This window comes from Somniosus microcephalus, chromosome 9 (genome assembly GCF_052327205.1).
Source record: "Somniosus microcephalus isolate GS21.2 chromosome 9, FLI_Smic_1.0, whole genome shotgun sequence".
Lineage (NCBI taxonomy): Eukaryota > Metazoa > Chordata > Chondrichthyes > Squaliformes > Somniosidae > Somniosus > Somniosus microcephalus.
Genome location: NC_140995.1, coordinates 110,411,965 through 110,428,167, shown reverse-complemented (window position 1 = coordinate 110,428,167; position 16,203 = coordinate 110,411,965). Strand labels below are relative to the sequence as shown.

The window sequence follows — 16,203 nt, the reverse complement described above, 5'->3', positions numbered from 1 at the left end:
GAGGTTGCTACCACAGATTGTCTTTCCGTTTGCTAGTGAAGATATTTAGCCTTCACCTGGCCTCAAAGCAAGCAGAATTACATAGAATGTACAGCCCATTCGGCCCAACTGGTCCATGCTGGTCTTTATGCTCCACACGAGCCTCTTCCCACCCCTCTTCATCTAACCCTATCAACATAACCTTCTATTCCTTTCTCTCTCGTGTTTATCTAGCTTCCCCTTAAATGCATCTATGCTTGTCGCCTCAATTATTCCTTGTGGAAGTGAGTTCCACATCCTAACCACTCTCTGGGTAAAGGTGCTTCTCCTGAAATCCCTATTGGGTATATTAGTATCTATTTTATATTTATGGCCCCTAGTTTTGGTCTCCCCCGCAAATGGAAATATCTTTTCTACGTCTACTCTATCAAATCCTTTCACAATTTTAAAAACCTCCATCAGGTCACCCCTCAGTCTTCTCTTTTCTAGAGAAAAGAGACCCAGCCTGTTCAAACTTTCCTAATGGGTATAAATCATCCTTCTAAATCTTTTTTGCACCATCAACAGTGCCTCTATATCCTTTTTATAATATGGAGACCAGAACCATGCGCAGTACAAGTGTGGTCTAACCAAGGTGTGATGCAGGTTTAACATAACTTCTCTGCTTTTCAATTCTATCACTCAAGAAATGAACTCCAGTGCTTTGTTTGCTTTTTTAATGGCCTTATTAACCTGTGTCGCTACTTCTGGTGATTTGTATATCTGTACCCCTAGATAATAATAATAATCAACTTTATTGTCATTGTTAGTGCACAAGTGCAGTACAACGAAATGTAGGCTTGCGGCTCCCGAGAGTGTACATTTAGATTAAGACATTTAAACATTCAACATACATTTGGCTTGTAATACATTAACATAAACATAACCATTATAAAGTGCATTGGCAGATGTGCAGGCTTTAGAGTTTATTTGTGAAGTTCAGTAGGATGACAGCCCTGGGAAAGAAGCTGTTCCTAAATCTGGTCGTACGGGTGCGAATGCATCTGTAGCGTCTCCCAGATGGCAGGAGGGCGAACAGACTGTGGCTGGGGTGGGTAGGGTCTTTGATGATGGACCGTGACCTCCGTAAACAGCATTTGCTTCTCTACCCAATTTAGACTCTTATTTTCCAAACAATATGTGGCCTCCTTATTGTTCCGATCAAAATGCACCACCTCACATTTGCCTATATTGAAATCCATTTGCCAATTACATACCCATTCTGAAAATGTATTAATTATTTTGTCGTGGTCTTCCTCCGTATTAACTATACCCCCACACACACACCCTAATTTGGTGTTATCCACAAATTTTGAAATTGTACTTGCGATTCCTGAGTCCAAATCGTTAATGTAAATGGTGAACAACAGTGGTTCCAGAACCAGTCCTTGTGGAACACCACTTCCCACCTTTTGCTGATCTGAGTAACTACCTTTAACCCCTACTCTCTGTTTTGTAGTCAGCTCGCTATCCATTCTGCTACTTGTCCCCTGACTCCACATGTTCTGATCTTAGTAATGAGTCTGCTGTGTGGATAACAACACATCTTGCCCAGGCAGTTAAGCACTGAATTGACTTACAAACGAACTATAATTAAATGTATGCTACAGTGCTCACTGAAGATGGAAATGCTGTATTAGATAGACAAGATTTAAGTTTCCAGAAGGACTGGCAAAGTTGTCCTGTTTTTGTATTGAATCTTAGAGGTACAAGGGTATAATTCCAAACTAAATTGAGCTGCAGTGATTGTTTTATTTCCCCAATGCTGGGCTTAGCTTCATTGGCTTGCGAGTAGAGTCACATTCTGCATCTTTATGGACAAACCTGTATTGTTCAGTTCCATTTTGGTAAAAAGTTGTCTGTAATTCAAGATCAGGAATCAAAGTGTAGCTCTCTAATTATTCAAATCAAGATCAGACAAAAGAAGCTTGAATAGTTCCTTAAAAGCTGTATTCCCGAGAAGTTACTGCCCCTACCGGCATAAGCACTTGTTTTCTCAGAACCTGAGTTGAGGAATTAACTGCACCTTGACTTATCTATTTTACCTATAGTTGAATTAATAACTATGTCTAAAAGATTGTCACCATTTCTCTTGCTATCAGCTCAACTGTTTTACATTTAAAGGCTGCGAGATGGTGTGAAAATCCAGAAAAACCTGATCTAACGTAACCTGTGTGAAATGCCATGTTAATTATAAAACACTTATTTTATGGGTGTTTTCTTGCTGTCGTATGCACCTGCAGGTTCATTGCTGATATCAAATCAGACACTTGTCGCTCACAAATTAGATCTGAAAACGGAGGCTATTTTCTAGCCCTTTCTAAATAACTACAGGTAGACTATCCTTTATCCGAAAACCTTGGGACCAGCCGTGTTTCGGATTTCGGAAAATTTCGGATTTCAGAAGGTATTACGGGGCAGCACCCCGTAAGCCACCACATTAATATTTCTGCAGCGAACCTTATGAATACCTGTATTCACACTGAGTGGGATAAATAAAGACTATAAATACTGTAGTATTACAGGGATAAATACTCTAGTACAGTTTATTTGTAAGGAAAACATTCAGTAAAACTTCAAACATATACAGGTACAAACTAAGCTAACTACCTGTACATATACATGCAGTAAAGGTACATTACATCTGGCTTGAGGATCTTGGAGAAGACATCAGTGTTGTCATCGTCGTCATCAGGTTGGAGTCGGACATCTGAAGATGGGCCAGGAACAGGATTCTCAAGTGATGAAGCAGCACTACGACAGACGGCCTTTTAAAAGATTTCTTCCAGTGTCATCTGTCTCATTAACATTGGTTTCTGTCTAAGCAGTCTCTCTTTAATTGAGTAAACTTGCATAATCTCTTGCTCACTGATAAATGCACGTTGTTCAAGGCCAGCAATTAACTGATCACACATTGTCACCATATCGTCTATGGGGATTTTTTCACCCGTGTTCACAATGTCATCATCATCATCATCACTACTATCCTCATGCTTGTCTTTAGTTAACACCATTTCAGCAATTTCCCCATCACTCAACGAATGCACAACAGGTGCATCATTGTCAATGTTCAGCACTTCTTCGATGTCGGCTTCCTCTAACTTATTTACACTTTCGGATGATAAACCTTTGGCGTAAGTAAGGAGGTTTGATATCATCATCTTCTCCTGACTGACAGGAAATCCTTCAAAATCTTCATCTGCGGGTCCATCTTCATGAAACATCATTGAAGGCCAAAGTCTGTGCCAAGCATTTACAGGTAGACTACCCTTTATCCGGACTTCCGAAAACCGAAACCCTCTAAAAACCGAAGGTTTTTTCGGTCAGCGTAAGTCATGCGCACGACATGACCAGAGTGGCGCACGACTTACAGGCCTAGCCGGATAAGGGATAGTGTAGCATTTTTCCGCACTTCTGAAAACCGAAATCGCTCAGCGTAAGTGTACCAGCCTTTATCCGCACATCCGAAACCAGAAAACCTCTGAAAGCCGAAAGTGGAGCAAAGCATGACTTCTGAAAACCGAAATGCGCACGACCACGACCCCCGCGGACCCCCCCGGCCGACCCCCGACCCCCCCGCCGTACCCCACCCCCGCCGACCCCCACCCCATTTCGGATAAGAGATAGTGTACCAGCCTTTATCCGCACATCAGAAAGCCTCTGAAAGCCGAAAGTGGCGCAAAGCATGACCCGACGCTGCCGATGCTTGACCCACGCAGGTGTTATGCTGCTCTGTGTGATATTTGCTGCTCTCTTAGATATTTGCTGCTCTCTTAGATATTTGCTGCTCTCTTAGATATTTGCTGCTCTCTTAGATATTTGCAGCTCTCTTAGATATTTGCTGCTCTCTTAGATATTTGCTGCTCTCTTAGATATTTGCAGCTCTCTTAGATATTTGCTGCTCTCTTAGATATTTGCTGGCTTTTAACAATTTGTGAAAATGCTAAAAAGAGCTGCAGATACCCCAATGGGTAACAGTGAGAAGCAGAGAAGGAAGCATCACTCATTATCGATATCGCAGAAAGTGGAGTTATTGCAGAAGCTTGATCGTGGTGTGTCTGTGCGACATCTTACTGAAGAATATGATGTGGGAAGTACCACCGTATATGACTTAAAGAAACAGAAAGACAAGTTGTTGAAATTTTACACTGATAGTGATGACCATAAACTAAAGAAAATTAGGAAAACATTGCATAGGGCAAAAAATGAAGATCTTGACCGTGTGCTGATTGAGTGGATTCAATAACGCAGAGGTGAACGTGTGCCACTGACTGGTTTGATGGTCATGAAGCAAGCTAGAATATACCATGAAGAACTGAACATTGAAGTTGAGTGTGAATATTCAGAAGGTTGGCTGCATAAATTTAAGAAGCGTCATGGTATAAAATATCTGAAAATCTGTGGTGAAAAAGCTTCTGCTGATCATGAAGCAGCTGAAAATTACATAGATGAGTTTGCAAAAATAATATCGGATGAAAACCTCGGTCCTGAACAAATTTACAATGCTGATGAAACAGCTCTGTTCTGGCGCTACGTTCCTAGAAAAACATTAGCAACGGCTGATGAGAGTGCACCAGCAGGTTTTAAGGATGCTAAGGACAGGTTGACTGTTCTTGGGTGTGCCAATGCTGCAGGCACACACAAGTTAAAGTTGGTAGTGATTGGAAAAAGCCAACATCCGAGATGTTTGAAAGGTGTATGCAATTTACCTGTGCATTATTATGCGAGCAGGAAAGCATGGGTAACCAGAGGAATATTTTCTCACTGGTTCAATAACCACTTCGTACCAGCGACACGAGCTCATTGCAGGCAAGTTGGACTGGAAGAAAACTGCAAAATTTTATTGTTCCTGGACAACTGCTCCGCACATCCCCCTCCTGAACTTCTTGTGAAAAGTTATGTTTTCGGCATTAACTTTCCCCCTAATGTGACATCTTTAATACAGCCTTGTGACCAAGGAATTTTACGCTCCATGAAGAGCAAGTATAAAGACGTTTTTTTGAACTCTATGCTTGATGCAATCAACAGAGGCAGGTTGAATCTCTTGGTATTGTATTTGCAAAATAATTTATTCCCTGCTCCTATCTAAGAGGTTGACCAAATTGCAAAAACGAATTTAGGGAGTAAGGGAAGACTTTGATGCAGGAAATGTAGAACTTACACATTGTGGTAAACCACTGTTTGTATTCCACTGTGTACATGCCTGGACATGCCTCGGCTGACTCCTCCCACAAGTCCTAGTATAAAGGTGACTGCTCCCCAGCCCTTTGTATTTCTGGACCGGTCGACCACTCGAGGCAGACCTTCATTCTTTTGTTAATAAAAGCCTTTAGTTACTCTCTTAACTCTCAGTCTTTTATGAGTAATTGATAGCGCATCACACATCCAGTCTCATGCTATGGGGGAGGGGTGTCAGTTTAGAGTCATCATCTCTGTCTTCACTGACCTCCAATACCTTACCCCCAGTGCGTTGACTTGATAGCCCATGTCCTTGTTCTGCTTCTGCAACCTCTTCTAGCCCTACGCCCCAGGCTGCACACTTCATCTTCCCGTCTGTCATTCCGCTCCCACTTCATGTTTGGTGGCAGAGCCTTCTGTCATTTTGTTGTTACTGCTGTTACCATTTGTTGTTTTAAAATGTCTATTAAAGTTTTTTTAAAACACCTCAGTTGACCAAGAAAAGTAATATATTTATTATTTTGTATCTTGGATTGAGATTGAACTGGGTGATGTAGGTAATTAGTGGTTTGATGTGAAATTTCTTGGACCACTGTTTTAATCTGTTTATTTTAATTGTGGACAGAAGAATTTCATATGAATTTATTCGTTACTTGCACCACACAATTTGTAAGTGCACTAATGGTGCAAAGTGAGTTTTATGCTTTGAGTTAGGATAGTTGCTTTTTATTTGAATTGTCTACAGTGCTGTGAAACGTTATTTCTTCTAGGTGTTTCAGTCCACACTTCCCAGTATGCACCTTATGAAGAGCTAAGACAACAACAACTTGCATTTATATAGCGCTATTAATGTAAAAATATACCCCAAGCTGCTTCGCAGAGGCATAACAAAAAAAAAGATAGTGGATTGAAGTTGCTTAAGGAAGCCAAGCTTTGAAAATACTGAGGCCTGGAATATGTCCATATATTAATGATCCTCCCTGATTGCAGGAAAACTCCGAATGTCGTAGTTGGTTAAATATTCCATTTTGTATATCATCATAATAATTATGTATTCAATTTACAATAATCGTACTTTTCAATGACCTGCTTCTGTTTTGTTTAAAACAAACTCCCAACTGTTCCCTGATAGCTTTAAATATCCCAGATTCATCTGTCAGTTTTTTGTTTGACTAGAGGGAGGCATTCACCTACCTGTCTCCATGCCCTGGTAGCTCTGTGCTCAGTGGAGCGTGAATCCCAGCATTCCCATAAATTCAGGTATACGCTACTGGAGTTACTATATCAGAGATCAAAACAACTACTGTTGTGTAACTAATGCCAAAGAGCTTTTTTGGCTTTTGTTCTGTTTCTGTATCATGCAAGCATTATGGGATGTGGCATACAAATCACTGGTAATGGATTTTTTAAAGTTCTTCCTGTTTCTTATCCCTGAAAAGATAGTTACAGAACTTTGTTTTGAGGGGTGCACTGTATGTAGTGAAGTTATTCTAATGTAAGACGATAAACGTGAATCATTTTTATACTGCTTTCATTAGTAGTGGTTTGTAGTTGAATTATGAGAACAGCCATGAAGAACAACTTGGCCCTAACATTTCTGTGGTGTAGTGCAGAGTAACAACTTAATAATGCAAACTATTTTGACCTTCATGGTATAGCTGTGCTGTGTTCCACTTAGTCGGAACAATGATACTATGTGCCCATATCAGATTTGGCGCTTGCACCATGCAAACTTCAAGCTTAGATGCAAGGTAGTTGAATAACGGGCTGAACATGCTAGATGCTATTGTCATCTTTGAAACTTGCATATCTGGGAAAATAATGCTACATATAGGTCACATGATGTGTGCATATAAGATTAGATTTATATAGATTGAGAGAGAGCGTGGGAGATTTAGAAATAGATGTGTAGTTAGGTAGCAATTTGCTTAGGCAAAGTCGAGTTTATGCCTTGGCAGGTGGATAGAAGCTGAACCAACAAGGAAACGTTGTGGCCACTGGACACGAGTGGCAGAGAGATGGCTTTGGGGTACGTTATAGGGGACTGATGTTTAAACCATTTTGGGGAAATAAAAAATGATTGATTTGGAAAGTAAATTGGCACAAAAACCTCCTGCAGCAATGTCCTGGGGCTGAGATGATTGGCCTCCAACAACCTTCCTATAAGGCTATAATGAGGTTTTGAGCTGAGTGGTCCTGGCGGAACCCGAACTGAACTTCGGTGAGCAGGTTATTGGTGTAAGTGCCGGTTGAGAGTATAGTTGATGACTCCTTCCATCACTTTGCTGATGATTGGGAGTTGGCTGATGGGGCAGTAATTGGCTGGGTTGGATTTAATTAAAAATATGAGCGGATGTTGAATAAAAAGATGACATTGTACAAGAACATAGGAATGTATAGAAAAGACCGATGTCCAGGAAAGTACCATATCCTATGATACCTCTTGTATCCTTCTATCATTTTTCACCACTTACCCAATTGTTTCTTGAATTTTTTGATGCAATGCTACATATCAATGAAAGAAGTGGGTCAAGTTTTTGCTCAAGTTTTTTTTTCAACATTCCATTTCCCCATCTATTTTCATTTAGAAATAGAGCATTAATTCCCTTCTATTTTCACTGGATTTCATTTTTACTACATTAATGAGCAGAAAATGAAAATCTTAATTATTCACTGTGTAATAAATTGTCATTGTGGCTGATTATATAGAGTTCAGTGCTTAATGTTTTCTGGTGAAATTTGTGCTCATTCCCGCAATCAACTGATCAGAGCAAAGCTCTGTAGCCCTACCACATCCAGCCGAGAATGATGGTGGACAACCAGGCATCTAATGTGAGGAAGAGGCTCCATGATCATCCCTGTCCTTGACCATGGTGGAACTCAGCACATGAATGCAAGAGGTGAGGCTGAAGTGTTTGCACATGTCTTCAGCCAAATGTGCCGAATGGATGCTCCTACTTGGCCTCCTCCTGAGGTTGCCACTATCGTAGTTACACAGTATCCAGTTTGGTTCACTCCACATGGCATTAAGAAATGGCTTAAGTGCATTGGGCACAGCAAAGGCTATGGGCCCTGGCAACACTCTGGCTTTAATGTTGAACACCTGTGCATCAGAGCTGGCTGCTGCCCTACCAACTTGTTCCAGTACAGCTATGACACTGGCATTTATCCAATAATGTGGAAGATTACCCAGATATATTATGTCACAAAAAACAGGTTTAATCTAAGCCGGCCAGTTACCACCCTATCGGCCCCCTCCCAAACATCAGTAAAGTGATGGGAGTCCTCAATAGTGCCATCAAGTAACAACCAATCACCAATAATAGTTTGGGTTCCAGACTTATCACAGCCTTGACCCAGATGTGGATGCAAGAACTGACTGCCAGAGTAGAGCTGAGAGTAGCTGCCCTTGATATCTGGGAAGTATCGCACTAAGAAGCCCTAACAAAATTGAAGTCAGTGGAGTCAAAGGGAAAACCTTCCAGTGGCTGGAATTATACCTGACGCAAAGAAAGATGGTTGGGGTTGTTGGTCATCACAGCACCAGTATATATCACTATAACAGTTCCTCGGGGATGAATCTTTGACCCAAACAACTTCAGTTACTTTGTCAATAACCTTCCCTCCATTATAAGGTCAGAAGCAGGGCTGTAAGCTGAGGATTCCACAATACTCCACTCCATTCATAACTCCTCTGGTAACAAAGCAGCCCGTGAGAGCCTACAGGTGGGCCTGGATGACATCCCATCCTCAGCCGATAAGTGCCAGGTAGCTTGAACAATAGAGAGTCTAGTAATTTCCCTTTTACCTTCAATGGCAACCATTGCGGAGTCCTCCACCATCAGCATCTTGGGAGGTGGGGGAGGGACTCACCATTGATCAGAAGCTAAACTGAACCAACCATTATCAACACTGCATGCAAGAGCAGAGCAGAGGCTGGGTGCTTTGCGATGGGTGGCTTACCTCATGACCCCTCAAAGCCTCTTCATCATCTACAAGGCTCAGTGAGGAGTGTGATGGAATACTCACTCAATCGATGCAACCGCAACAGCACTCGAAAGCTCATCCAGGACAGAGCAGTTCACTTGATTGGTGCCCCTGCCATGGTACTCAATATTCACCCCCCTCCATCACCGACGCACTGTGGTTGCAGCATGTATGTTCTGCAGGATATACTGCCGCAACTCACCAAGGTTACTTCAACAGCACCTCCCTCACCTGCAACCACTATTACCAAAATGGACGAGAGGAGCAATGTTGTGGGAAAGGTGTAACCTCCAAGTTCCCCTCCAAATAGCATACCTATCTTGGACATATATCACTGCTGTTCCTTCATCGCTGAGTCAATATCCTGGAATTCCCTACCTAACACCTTTGTGGGAACACCTTCACAATAAATGCAGCCTTGCCAGCACTGCCCACCTCCCAAATAATTTTTTTAAAGCATGTTCTTGTTAAATGAAGTGAAGTGATCTATAGTTTTTACTTATCCTAACCATGATGTAAACTGCCTCAAAAATGAATGCTACTTACTTGTGATCTTGTTTTACTTTCAAAAGCGTTAAAAGCTTTTTTAAACTTTTACATAAAATGGCAAAAGTTTTTCAAGTGATATAATCAGCCCCCCAACTCATTTGGCAGTTTATTCCTTGCGTTCACTGCTCCCTAAATCTGAACAGTTTTTTACCCTCAAAAAATTGAAGAATATGCCTTCTTATAGAATTACCACCATTAGTGAAAATTAACCCTTTAAATACCTTTACAGGTTTCAAAAATGTGCTTGCCACGTTCTATGTTTTCTAAATACTGAACAATATAAATCTACAGAAGTAGATATCACTTCTTTATTATTCTACTTCCTTTTAAAATCTGCTATGGATTCTGCTTCCACCACTGTTTTTGAAAGAAAAGAGTTTACATTTATATACAGGTAGCACCTTTCATGTCCTCAGGACGTCCCAAAGTGCTTCACAGCCAATGAAGTACTTTTGAATTGTAGTCACTGTTGTACTGTGGGGAAAATAATTATATGCTACCACGCAGTATAGTAAACTGTTTTAAAGCTACTACTTTTAAAAACTCAAGAAAATAGTGTATGAAATACCCCCAGTTATAAATAAATATGTTAATAGTTATTCAAAAGTTTATGGACATGGGAATGTTCTGTTGCATTGCAAAGTACTAAAAGCATAAAATTAAACTGCAACAGAAAACGCTGGTAAAACTCAGCAGGCCAGGCAACATCCGTGGAGAGAGAAACAGAGTCAACGTTTCAGGTCGAAACCCTTAAACTGGCAACTCTGTCTAAATTCATAATTAGAGCGTCAAAGTTTAGCTTCTGTCAGTAGTTTGTATTTGTCAAAGGCTTTGAAGTGTTTTCAGTGTTCTAAATCCTTTTTGAATCTGTTTATGCTAATGTTATTATTTCCTTGTTAGAACAGGTGTGTAGCACTCTAATTTCTGGGACCACAATGTTATTTGCAAGTTGGCGTGTTGTGTGTTTTGAGCAGTTCTTAGTCCTGTGCCAGATTTTGGCTACAAAAAAATAAATTTAACTTCACTTTTCTTAGCAGGCTGTTTTTCAAATTTCCATTTCTTGGCCTTTGCACATGAGAGCTTCCCAAATTGCTATTTAAAAAAAAAATAAAAGCTGTTTTCTTCTTATTTAATTTCCTTTAGATACAGTTTAAAATGTGGTACATCGTTCCTAAATCTCTTGCATTGTATTCACAGCAGCTATTTCACACTTTACCAGTGCTTCCTACAAGCTTTCAAAGCCTGGGTCATTACCTCTATGAAACTAGAGATACTGTAGTAGCAACAGCATTACTGCAGGAAACAGACTGTATAAGAAAATAATAGGAAATGAGTGATTTTTGCATGGTTTAGTACGTTTTTGTTGGGGAGTGAGGGGAACCTACTTCCAGTGATGGTATATACTAGATATCAGTTGCTGCAAGCCCTGTCCACTCTACACGACTGCAGTGTGACACCATCCAAGGACCTAGATTGGAAAAAGATTACAGTGGCTTCTTTATCGGTAGATTTGAGTGGTGGTCTTCATCTCTGAAATAAATGTAAGAAGTCACACAACACCAGGTTATAGTCCAACAGCTTTATTTGAAATTACAAGCTTTTGGAGCGCTGCTCCTTCGTCAGGTATCCGACATCACCACACCACGTCTCTGAAATAGGCAGTGAAGAGCTTGAGTGCAATCAGAATTTATTGCAATCATACAATAATGTCCTGTACTATAATATAAATTGTAAAGAGAAATAAAGATGGTTAGAAGTTCCATTTTACCTTGTAATATCTTTATTAGCAAGGGACAGCAGTGGAGTTTGGAGAGAAAGTTACTTCTAACATGACTAATATAATAACCTTACATTAATTAGCTAATTGGTTTCTCCTTTCTTAGTGAATTGGCGCAAGCCATTTTTCTTGCGGTGGTGGGGAGGGGATTGGGGAAGAGGAGAAATTATATAGTTGCTGTTCCTTTCAAAGATCCTTTTAATGTCACTATATATCAATAATCTTGTGCCATATATAAACCTTCTTGGGTCGCACCATTTATTCTAATGAAGGTTTGCTAGTTTTAAAAATTGGACCATTGGTACATATGTTTTGGTATAAGTTACTGCTCACAAAATGTCCTATTGACATTCATTTTAATCATTGTGCTTAACCTCTGAATTTATTCTGCATGTTTCTTAGGATTTTTGAAAATCTGTACATTTTCTGTGTTTGCTCGCTTTTCAGACCATCACAGTCCACATTTGAAGTGCTTGGTGATTCATCACAACTACACACTGTAGAAGTTTTCATCCTAAGCCAGAGATGGAGGTGTATTTTACACCAATGTATGATGGTTTTCCACATACATCCTTACAAAGCAGGTAGCAGCTCTGAAGTGCCATCCCAGTTGACTGCCTTGCCTTTAATTATGGTTAAAGCAGGGGTACAAGGTTCTCATAGCCCCAGTTCGGTCTTTGCAGGAATATTTTGTGAACCTGTAGGACTTGATGTGTTTGGAATTGACTTCAGTGGTGTTTAGTACATCTGCTCCAGGTTCTGTTGCCGCTCTCCCAGAAATTTATGGTCTCCTTTTATGTCCGGGTCAATTTGCTTGAGTAAAAACAATTCAGGCTTTTATAGTTTGACCAGTAATGATATTTGCTGATGTTCCTGATATGTACCACCATGCAATTTGTGAAAATTTATACTTCAATCCTCTAATTTTTATGTTGGATACTCCCCTTTACCATTTTTGATATGTACAGTATACAGAATATGGCACAGAATTATAGATGAATGCTGGCAATTGAATGAAAAACAGAGGTTTAGGTCATAATTTAAAACTTTTTTACCAATCCTATCCAAGACCTTGTTTTCCCCAGTTATCTCTCTTGTTAAGATAGGCCAAAGCTTTTGAAGCCACTGAGGCCTATTCTTTGAGGGTAGCCATGCGTTCGGCCAACAACAGCAAATGTCTCCGATCCGATTTATTTATTTATTGTTTTCAGCCTGATGTAGGCAATTAGCATTTTTTAGCATGTGCATCATGTAGTGCACCGTGCCCTTCTGAGATACTCATCTTTGGGAACCAGTGCTAGTTGGCAATACTTGCTGGTGCAACTAAAGAAGGTGAGTAAAGTGCGCATGGTTTGGAGACACAAATGATTCTTTTTCTTTTTCTTAGCCTTAACCCTTTCACCATCCCAAAAGTGTGTTTTCAACAGATTGCTTTCTGTACAGCATAAATCGATATTTGTGTTTGCATTCTTAGCTTTATTTTTAAGCTTGAACAGTAACATTGCACATCTACATGATTCTTTATGAATAAACTAGGTGAAACTCAAGAACTTTGAGGCAAATTGCAGAAGTTGATATTCATCAAGTAACCATCTAAGATAATGAGCCGGATTTTGCTGTAGAAATAACAGTGAGGCTAACGGCACTCACCGTTATTAAAGAGTAAATCTGGCAGCAACTTCCAGCGACCGTATATGCACAGTTAAACACGGAAATCAGGAAGCTGCTGTCAGAGTTGCTCTGCTCCTCCAGAAGCTTTGCTATAATGGTATCTCGCCGAGAGACTTGGCATTGAAATACATGGAAGGTCGTGAAGTTGCTGTACTTACCTGATCTATAAACACTAAACTTGCCAGAAAATATTAGGGCTTGGCCATTCCAGTTTTAGTTATTGTTGGAAATTTAAATAAAAAAAATTTTTTTTTTTAATGTTTTCTTTCTGTCTCTTAATCCCATCTTTCGTTCCTTCTCTATATTTCACTTTCTGTCCCTGATTTAACATTGAATTAAATACTTTAACTGGCACTTCCTGGTTTAGTCTCTGTACTGTTCATTAACAATTCTTCAGTCTGATTGGTTAAGGAGACATATCGTTGCTTTCCCTGTTCACACAGGTCCCAGATCCCCTATAGAGGGCACTGTGCTGCTTTGGCTCTCCAATTTACAGAAAGTTCCAGTGCAAAATCCCATAGAAAGCCTGTGGACAAGTGCAAGTGTAATGAACGGCTGGCGTCATTCGCTCACCACTAAGAGCAAAATCCGGCCCAATGTCTCAGTCAGAAGCGCCCTGCATACCAATGTGTTTGTGAAAGCATTGAAGGAAGTTCAGATTGAAACTGTATATTAATGCATTAAGCTCGACCTCTGAGGGCCATCCTTTACTGTACATATGTGAATTTTTCCCACATTCATCATGCAGTGTTTTGCGCTGTATGATCATGCCCACAGCAACTAGGCTGAATATGCCCGAACTCATTTTACTTGGGGCTGTTACAACTACCAGAAAGTGACAATTTTCCTCTCATCAGCTTAATTCAGATTCTAGTGGTAAGAGAAAAATCTTATACCTCACTTTTCATGCTGTAAGTTTGGGGGAGACCGAACACGGGTTGCGTGATTGCTTTGCTGTACACTTCCGTTCGGCCTGCAAGTGTGACCCTGAGCTTCTGGTCACTTGCCATTTTAATTTTCCATCCCACTCCCACTCTGTCCTCAGCCTCCTACACTGTTCCAATGAAGCTCAACGGAAGCTTGAGGAACAGCACCTCCTCTTTCGATTAGGCACTTTACAGCCGTCCAGACTCAACATGGAGCTCAACAATTTAAGATCATAATCATTGCTTCCATTTTTTCGGACAGCAGGTGCTGGTAATGTTTCTGCTGTTCCTATTTGCAGCGCCTCTAGATACATCTTTTGTTTCTTTACTTGTCCCATTATCGCCCCCATTTGCCTTGCACCCTTTTGTCATTTTATCACCGACCTTCCCTTTTGTTCTCTCCTCCCCTCCCCCCTTTTCCTGCACCTGTAGTTGCTTAAAACCTGTTACATCTCTTAACATCTTCCAGTTCTGACAAATGGTCATTGAGCTGAAACGTTAACTGTGTTTCTTTCTCCACAGATGCTAACTGACCTGCTGAGTATATCTAGCATTTTCTGTTCTTATTGTACATTTAAAAACAGGACTTGTCTACCATTACCGATTTACATAGGTATAAATAACAGTTTCAGAGCCAAAGGTTTTTACACGTGTCAGTCATGGAACCTGTAATGATAGGCGTGGAACCTGAAATGCCCACAAGTAAAAATTAATTACACCACTAACAGATTGGCTTCACTTCTTCAACTACCGCCAATGTAACATCAACTCCAATACCACCTTGGGGTAATAGAGGTTGCTGTAAGTGCACTGAAACATGTGGAAGTTATAATTTGTCTCCAGTAATCTTTTCATGGAATTTCTGCTTGGATATGATGAGACTGAAACAGCAATTTGTCTTCAGTGCAAGTATATTTTATGGTATATGTTTGTGTTTTTCAGGACGGTGCCTGTGTAGCGACTCTTGAGGACCCAAAGGCCACTGGTGCCTCGGAGCCCGAAGTTGAAATAAATACTGTGACCAGTTCTCTTACAATGCAGGAGTACTTTGCCAGTAGGATGGCACGACTCAAAAACCGTAAAGCGGTGCATGAGTTCCACCAAGCAGGCGCTGCTCAGGAACTTGCAGGAGATGACCTGAAGTCTGTCGAGGAAGTGAAAATTAAATCCAAAAAGAAGAAAAAATGCAGCAGAGGCGACGCTGAAGGCATTTGTAACTTTGATCAACCGTCCATACCCACAAAACGATCCAAAGATGAAGGAGAAGTAGAGGTAAATAATAGTCTGACAGAAGACAGTCCAGTTAAGGAAAATTATCAGACTAAGAAGAAGTCAAAAAAAAGCAAACCGAAACATTCGGTGTCACTCGATCAGAAGGTTTATTCTTTAGGAGAAGTTGAATCGGAGGAGGTTCAGGTTGAACAGAACACAGCAGTAAATGGGTCAACAGAGAAACACAATGAGCAGAATTGGGAAAAGGATAAGAAGAAATGGAAGAAGATTAAGAAAAAAGCCACATCTGTGGGCGAAGATGAGGTTTCTCAATTCTGTCATGATTCAATAGAAAGGAGGAGGAAGAAAAAAAAGAAATAGAAGATATGGGGCTTGCAGAAACTGTTCTCCACATTTCTTATTAAAAGCCATCTAAATGAATTGTTTTATTACTAATTACAATGCAAACCATACTTAATATACATAAAAATGTTGAGAAACTGTTTACGGGTGTAGTCTTAATATAAGTGCTGTTGCAATCAAACGTAAGCAGCAAGATTGGGAATGGTGGAGTCAATAGTTAAGATAAGTAAAATGATTAAAAGCATTTTATAACCATTTTCTTTTAAATAGACAAAATAAAATGATGAGTAAATACATTTATGGGTACTGAAAACTGAACATACACTAAACATTGATTTATGTTTTAATATTTCAGAAACAGTTAATATTTCTAACTTGTTCTATATGTTTATACGTGGATTAAGAACATAAGAATTTTTTGTAATAGGAAGAGGTCATTCGGTCCAACAAACCTCTCGCTCTTTAATTTATTTAAAAACTTATTCAGCGGCATTCTTACTATATCCCTTAATCTGTTCTCTT

General features: G+C 40.1%; 1 protein-coding gene across 2 annotated transcripts in view; it reads left to right on the top strand.

The window, feature by feature from the left end:
- Window positions 1-15,823, top strand: part of pinx1 (PIN2 (TERF1) interacting telomerase inhibitor 1) — a 115,557-nt gene extending 99,734 nt beyond the window's left edge. For both annotated transcript variants that reach the window (XM_085997007.1, XM_085997008.1), the window contains one exon: window positions 15,049-15,823. In XM_085997007.1, the coding sequence (XP_085853133.1) occupies window positions 15,049-15,699 (651 nt within the window). In that variant the 3' untranslated portion in view covers window positions 15,700-15,823. The remainder of the gene's footprint in view (window positions 1-15,048) is intronic.
- The last annotated feature ends 380 nt before the right edge of the window (window positions 15,824-16,203 follow it).